General features: G+C 42.2%; 1 protein-coding gene across 1 annotated transcript; it reads right to left on the bottom strand.

Annotated features, from left to right (window-relative positions):
* Positions 1-311: 311 nt before the first annotated feature.
* LOC119659834 (transmembrane protein 192) lies at positions 312-8,214 on the bottom strand. Its single transcript, XM_038068130.1, has 6 exons — positions 8,054-8,214; positions 7,869-7,993; positions 1,102-1,234; positions 766-1,042; positions 578-702; positions 312-510 (listed from the first exon to the last, which is right to left on the bottom strand). Exons 1-6 carry the CDS (start codon positions 8,087-8,089, stop codon positions 403-405), a joined length of 804 nt encoding a protein of 267 aa, XP_037924058.1. The 5' UTR covers positions 8,090-8,214; the 3' UTR covers positions 312-402.
* Between the last annotated feature and the right edge of the window lie 208 nt (positions 8,215-8,422).

The raw sequence follows: 8,422 nt of genomic DNA, 5'->3' as shown, positions 1-8,422 counted from the left end.
CAAAAAGGTTAATTTCTTTAAAGTAGAACACGTGCCTTCTAAAGATGTCGTGGATGTTTTCTTATTCTCACTTCTTTAAATGATCCTACGTCTTCCTTTTATTACACCCATATACGTGCAATCTTGCACCAACCAACAACTTGGTTGCACGTCTGCCGCTAATGTAACGCACTTGTACACGATGACGATGTTGATACGATAAGCGTGTGGAGCTGGCATTATATTTTCAAAATTCGGCAAGTATTTTTGGAAATGAAAACAGTTCAATATATTGTCATATTTGAATTACTTCATTTATAAAACAATCATCGTACACACTTAAAATATATTTCATATTTTACGTTCATTAGTCACAATTAAAATTGTATAAAAAATATTTGATTTGTTCCATATACTGACACACTAAACATTATTCTGTGGCATATTCGCTGTTCGCATTTGAGCATTCAACTGCATTAGTTTTTGATTAAGCTTAATGTTATGGTCTTTTAAATAAGATATAACATCCGCCTGTAAATATATTGCGAATTGGAGAAGCTTTTATTAATGGAAAGGAACAGCAATGAAAAATACTTGCCTGTTTTTCCAACAACTCTGTTACGTCAGCGCCAGGCTGCATAAGTCCAACGTAGCCGGCTCCAGGGCGGCTACCCCGCAAAGCATCCGGAAGAGGAGCAGTTTTATTGAAATTCGCCACTTTTGCTATAAGTACATAGATCGATTTAAATTTCCATGATCTCCTACAAATGCTCCTGCAAAACTTACATATATAGTTGATATGCACGAACGAAAGCACCGTTGATTCTAGGATGGAAAATGACGTAATGTAGACAATGGGCGACAACCAACCTCTAATACATTCTTCACCAAAATGATTGCCATAATATTGCTGAATTAATGTTTGTATTGTCAAAACCGCTGTGTTCCACAATGATACAATTGTCAATGGCATAGAGCGATGAACTTCGAGCGTCTTGTAAAATTCTAAGTGTCCATTGAGCCGCAGTTTGTTATGATGACCGTGGACATAATGGTGGAAAATCTACATAAAAAAGGAATGTTATTCTAAAGATATGTATATCAATGTCATTCTATACGTACAAATGTGATCACCCAGAAAAATGCTCGCAAATAAAGCATAATAAAATAAGCCTGGCATCTTTTGCCATCCTCCCAAGTAGCTGCTAAAATTATGCCGATGAAGGAGATAAACAGTGAAATCGCGTTGTGAAGACTGTAAAAACGATAAGACCGCCAATTTATTTATAAATGAATAAAACGTACAGTGGACATGGGAGTTTAAATCACATTATCAACAAAGTCCTAGTTTCAATCATTTGCTTGAAATCCTATATTATATAATTAAATTGCCCCTCCGCCATGTTATTAACATAGTATGCTGGTCCCAAGCCCAGTAAAGGAAAAGGTGCATTGATATTTGCGATCTGCAAGAAACCCGATGGTCTGGTTCAAAAGCTGCGACATTGGGCGCGCGGTAAAAATGGCTATAAACTTCCCTATTTTGGTAACCAACACACTCAATATGGTGTTGGCATTGCTATCTCAGAGAGTTTCCGTGATGCATTAAAGAAGTCGAACGATTTGATGATCGTCTGATGCAGCTCACCATTATACCAGCTGATCACACCATTCACTTCTTCACCGCGTACGCACCACAGACAGGTCAATCTGATGCCGAAAAAGATGCCTTCTGGCAACTTCTCAATGAAAAGACTTGTCACGTGCCTGTTGACGACTCTATCATCATTGCCGACGACCTTAATGTTCATGTGGGTGAAAAGGCAGACGACAACCGGTGCCATGGGGTGAAGGGGTTTGGAGCGTGCAATGAGGGTGGCGAGCGTATAATCGATATTGCGATATGCTCATAAGAGGCCGACGTTTTACCGTCGTCACTGATTGCAAAGCCGTTTCCTATGAGACCGCCCGCGGCGCATTAAATGGTTTCGATTTCGTGAGAAAAAAGAAGAAATTTTCTCACTTACGCGATTACTAACCATTACGAATGTGGAAGAATCGTGAATCCAAATGAAAGACACGATCCAGAAATATTCGCGAAATTGTTAAAATAATCGTGAATCAAGCCGGATTTATCAAGAATTGTGGAACTACTGACGCATTATATGCTGCGCGGTTACTCATGGAGAAACACCGTGAGAAGCATCGCGCTCTTTACATTGCATTTCTAGATCTAGAGAAAGCAGTCGACCCTGTGCCACACGAACTCATCTGGTATGCTCTACGGCAACACTTAGTGCCAGAAGAACTCGCGCACTGGGTTCAATTGCGCTACTACGATCCGAAAAGTAAAATTCAAAACGAGGCGAGTGTATCAAAACCAATTCGTGTCTCAGCTGGTGTTCATCAAGGAAGTGCCCTCTCACCACTCCCCTTGGTTCTTGTTATGGACATCCGAATTTAAGATCACATCCGAAATTAGGATATCCGCGATCGATATGGGGTCCGATCGTGGAAAAACTGCGACAGAGGGGTCTTCGATGGTATAGTCACGTAATTCGCGCTAACAAGAATTCACTTGCCGAGATTGGTCTGAACATCAAATTCGATGATAGACGACCAAAAGGCCGGCCGAAACAACAGTGGCTTGATAAGCTGGATGGAGATTTAAAAGCCTCGAGATTGATAAAATAAAATGGTGAAACCGATCACGACGAGCCGACCCCGCTTGTGAACGGGACAAAGGCTGAAGAAAGAGAAGAAGATAATTAACTTGCCGGCGACTGTTAGCAGTGAAAATACCATAAAGTCCGGGTAACAACATTTAAATGACATTGTTTATTTGAAAATCAAATTGAGATTTAGGAGACTGAAACACCTGTGCCATGTTATTTACACAACAGGATTCGTGGCAACTTACTTAAAAAAAACGCGGAGATCAGGTAAAGAAATAAATGAAGAATAGTTGGAAAAGACCAATTAACGAACTTCGGGAAAAACTGAAGGCTATAGTATTTTTCTCGTGGGTCAGGATAGGTCGCGGGTCTATCGAAAAACAAACAAGGGTTCTTCAACTAGTTCGAGCCATACAAATTCGACTTATCGTCATTGTGGTTGCCAAAAGGCGAAATGAAATCGATGTCATTGGGATAAAAACTGGAACATGCAATGATGAGGCGAGTATATCGTGGATTTTGCGAACATTCACGACCTTTTGATTGTAAATACATGGTTTATTAAAAGCTTTTCAGAATGTATAGTCAGATGCAAGTCGATTATATTTTCACCGTTATTTCTTCATCATTGTTGATAGCAAAGTTATTCCATGCGAAATCATCGCACCTTAAAAATGGCCCGTGGAGAATTAAATAGTGGCGATTTCGCGAGAAAACTGGAGAAATCGTCTTACTCACACGGCTCTCGCACATTACGATGGTTAAACACGAAGAATAAGTATAGGAGAATGCAACTTTGAGACCGTAGATAATTCCTCGCATCTAGGGCCGAAAATCACAAGCGATAACAGTTACGATGATGAAATCCGCGCACGGTTGTTGTCAGCCAACAGAGCCTATTTCAGCTTACAAAAACTGTTCCGCTCGAAACGTCTCACTATAGGGTCAAAGCTCTTACTGTAGAAGACAATGATCTTGCCAGTCCTCATGTATTCCTTGGAGACTTGGGTTCTTAAGAAGAAGAATTGCGAACTCTTGGCCGCGTTCAAAAAAAGAATCCTCCGAAGAATTTTTGGTCCCCTACATGAGGATGGACGATTCCGTAGCCTACATAGCGACGAAATCTATGAGCGATACCATGACCGTCCGGTTGTGGATAAAATCCGATTCAATAGGTTACGGTGGGCGGGTCACTTAATCTGTATGGATGAGGATGATCCCACCCGGAAAGTCTATAAGGGCAATATCTATGGTAGAAAAAGAAGACGAGGCAGACCCTGCCTAAGATGGAGCGATGGCGTGGGTCAGGACGCCAGACAGCTTTTAGGGATATCGAATCGGTGGACCTCGGCGCAAAACCGAGATGTCTGGACTTCCTTATTAGGGCAGGCCTAGACCGGATACCGGTTGTTGCGCCGTTGATGATGATGATGATTTCGCGAGAAAACTGGAGAAATGGTCTTACTCACACGGCTCTCGCACATTACGATCGTCGAAGAAACACGGAATCAAACCACTAATTCAATTTACAGAGTAGCTTAAGTAGCGATGAAGCCATATCTGGGCTGTATGAAGGTGTGGCAACGTTATTTCGAGACGGTGTGGCATGACGCATTGCATGGTGGAGCTTCCACGAATGAACATACACGGTTGATTAGTTCTCGCAACTGAGTAAGTACCTCTGCATAAAATTCTGCATCACAATTAAGCAGCATTGTGAATGATACCACGATGATTGGAAAAGAACAAAAGCATGCGTTTCACCTTGGGCTTGCTTACACGGGCATTTTCGAACGAAGAGGCTTGAATGTATGCCATCCCGAACTTTGACATTTCGCTTGCTGATAGTAATAGAAATACCAAGTTTTTTTCACCGGTAACCACACTAGAGAGAATTTTGTTTCTGGTGCATTTCAAAACATCTGTTGAAATTGGCAATCAATTCGATTTTTGTTCATCACTCAAAAAATTTTTGTTAACTGGCCCGACCGACGGGGTGAAGGTCCTCGACGAGCTCCCTCTCCCACTGGAATAAAGGAAGAGCTGTGCGGTGCATCCGCATGTTAATGCAACAAATATGCGAAAAAGCTTCATTCATCGTATCCGGTCACCGTATCACCAGCCGTCATCCCGATCCCATGTCACCCCAGCGAACCTCTGCTGAATGTTACCTCGCCCCCAAAACAACTATTCGTGTCGCTATTAGCTTATCCCACCACTTCCGACGATATTCTGGCCTACATCATCATAATCGTGTGTGAAATTGACGAAAGATGGTTGTCTAGACCGAGTGATACTCTGACTCTATCGCCCAATCTTCCTTTTGATAGCAAGGAGTTTTCATCAAGGCTTATATGAAGACCAAGCTTCGAGAAAAATTTCGGGCTGCCTGCCTGCCTCGCCGAACTTGAATGATTTTCATAACTTAAGACTTTTTTACCAAAATGTAAGGGTCCTACGGACAGGGCTATCTAGTTTCAAGTTATCTAACTTAGCATTCCAACGTCACGTAATCTGCATTACTAGAACCTGGTTGGATGCCACAATTTTAGATTCTGAGCTCCTTGAAGTTTACTCTGCCTTTAGGTCCCCTGTCCTTGTCGAAACCATCTTTTCCTCCTCCACCTACAATTATGACACCGTACGAATCACTCCTCCAAACGTATGCTCCTTTATCATAACCTCCGCCTCCGTCCAGTCGACTTCCTTCTTCCACAGACTATCAGAATTCAGAAGTTTTGTTCTCATCTCTTCTTTTCATCCTCTGTAGCGTGCTCTCTTGGCCTAATACGCTTTCGTTCCCTCCTCAATAACTCTACCCACTCTTCCCTTCTCTATCCACTTTCATGAGCACTTGTGACCTTGTCCTCTCTAACCTTCCCGTGCGTTGCCTTTCCCAATTTCCCGTGCCCCCTCTTATGTTGCTCTTGACGCGTATCATCCTGCTCTCAAGTTTGATGCCTAGGTCAACCGACTCCACTCTCTTCTCGCAGAAACCTTTAAAATATTCAGGTCCCCCATTCGCATCTCACGCAGCCTAGCAATCTCCTCCTTCCATTAAACTTCCATTAAATTCTCTAGCTCCTGTGGTAACTCCCTCCAAGTTTCTTGTGATTTACTCTGCCTCTAGTTTTCCGCAGCCAATGCTCCGTCTCCTCAATCCTCTTCACTCCCACTAGTGGATGCAGCCTGCCCCCTTTCTCCTAACATTCTCCTTCTTACCTTTCTCTGTATCGAGAACCTCTTTTGTAATTTTGACGCAACACAACTTTGTTAAGTATAGGTCTACCGCCTCCTACCTGGTCGATTTCACTAACTTGTGGCCACTGACTGTTCTAGAGCTTTCGACACCGTAAATCACAAAGTACTTCTGTTTAAACGCTCCTCTTTCAGCGTTCCCATGTTACTTATTTCATGGCTTGGCTCTTGCCTTTCCAACCGATCCTGCCACGTCTCAGTTGATGGCTGCACATCCCCTTCCTTCTTCTCCTCCTCTGGCGTCCTGTAGGGATTTATTCTTGGCCCTTTATTATTTTTATTCTTTATCAACGACTTCCACCTCTCCTTACTTTGTTTGCTCTATGCCAACTTTTTTAAGCTGTTTTCCGCAATATCGTCGTCATCTGCGGACTGTGCCTCCCTCCAAACAAACCTAGACACTTTGGCTCGCTGGTTCTCTGCTAACGGTTTAGCGCAAAAAATCAGAAAGTGTCACTGTATGTGCTACTCGCTGAAATGTTCACCCACTTCCTTCTCCTACACGTCGGAGCCCCTTTCGAAAATAGTCTCCGTTTTGACTCTCTCTGCGTTGTAGTCATCAATCAAGCAGATCTATGGCTAGAAGGGAGAACTATCCCAAAAACCTAAAAATTTAGCGAAATTGACCATGACAGTCCGCACGCAAATACTGAAGCTCCACGGAAATGTTCCATCGACATGCGCTTGCTTGGCCTTTTTGCTAGCCAGGGTCGAAGGACTTGTTATTTAACAACACTTCGCGTGTCCTCAAGCCCATGCGTGGGTCTGTATCGAAACATAACCCGCAAAGCTCATAGTACTAAAGGAACATCTTCCAAGATAGGCTTGAGGATACCAATGCATGATCGGAACCCCAAAGGCCGCGCCTCATGGATATATGAGGTAGGAGAAATAACGATTGAGGATGTGATCGTCATAGAACTTCTCTTTGAATCGCAGCAACCGTGTCCGGAATTTTACGGTTCTTTTTTTGTTTTTATTTTCCGGCTTTAATTTGCATATTATATAAAGGCCCGTGTAGTATTTTTTTAAATAACACCTGAAGGGCCGAACTGTTCAAAGAACAAGGAAACATACAATCCGATTACGAACGTAGCCTCAAAGCGGTGTACGGAGCGTTTGCACTGATCAACATCAGTAAGCGAGTAATCGATTGAGATCCTTGCTTTCGAAATGACGATGTCCAAATGAAGATCGAAGACAGGAATCGTCCCTATCATATTTCATCAATAAAACGCGCTGACAAATAGGCAAACTTATAATCTGCTATCATTCTATTAAACACTGCGTCCACGCTGACTGATGCCAGCGTAGAGATCGTGTGATGGACAATGTAAAAGTTACAATGAATCGGAATTTTGGCCATGGTAAGGATACAAAGTTTACAGTGGCCGGTCATCTACAAAGTATAAACGACACGAGAATACTCAAAATGGTATTGAAAAGGAAAATTGACAAAGTAGATTAGTCGGAGATACGAGAAAAAGATGGGAATCGCAGTCGATGCAGAAAATCTGACGACGGGGAGCATGGACATTGAATCGAGGCAGTTAGAGGCTTATATTGAAGGAAGCCAAGACACGAAACCTGCGTTAGTGCTGTGAATGAAGAATGCAACCAATTTGTTTCCTACAATATTAAAAAATATTTATCCACAAAAACAAAATGATATCATCTTGACCAGGAATGAATCAGTGTGAATGCTTCTTATCTGTAGATCGATTGATCCGTACTTTCCCAAATACAATTATTGCCTTCCCGGCTCGTCGCAATATGACCTGTCGTAATCAATCTTCTAACTGCCATCCATATAACCTGTGACTCAATCATCTTCTGCGCATTTAAACTGCACTTGTTCGCTTCGAATTCGCGACCACCGCGGCCAATCATACCGACGCATACGCTGGTTGCAAATGTCACCATGAAAAATGCAAAATGCAAAATGCAAATACCTACCTGAATACCGGAATCGTCTTAAGAGGTTGAAAACGATTATTCGAGTCCGCACTTAAAACTGGGTCGCAAAGGTTCTGCCGGTCGTCTTCCATATTTTGCGGATTGTCTGCTAAGAAACTTGCACCCTGCGGAAAACAAACACTGAATGACGACTTCGAGGAAGTGAGAGGTAAACAGAGACTTACTGAACTCATATTATAGTTAGGACCCAAGCTAACCATGATAAAAGTGTTTCATTGTGTGGACGTCACTTGCTATCTTTTGATTTGTGCCTTAAATTTTCACTTTCGCGTTTCATGTAAAAAGAAAAACTGCACGCAGTTGACATTCTTGCTAGAGTTATGCATTGTTAGAAGATAATGGCTATTAGGTACGAGATGGCGCTCAGTCTGTTAAAAAGTGAAAATGGAACGGATGTTAAGCAGTGCATTAGCACTTCTTGCTTTGAATAAATTCATTAACGAAACCAAATTAATGAATTGTGGAAGGAAGGAATATCTATAAAATGTACTCAACAGAAAGTCAGTGAGAAATGCTTCGAGAGCTTTGTTTCT

The sequence above is a fragment of the Hermetia illucens genome, chromosome 6 (assembly GCF_905115235.1).
Source record: "Hermetia illucens chromosome 6, iHerIll2.2.curated.20191125, whole genome shotgun sequence".
Lineage (NCBI taxonomy): Eukaryota > Metazoa > Arthropoda > Insecta > Diptera > Stratiomyidae > Hermetia > Hermetia illucens.
The sequence above is the reverse complement of the archived record's forward strand: the minus strand, read 5'-3'. Positions and strand labels throughout refer to the sequence as shown.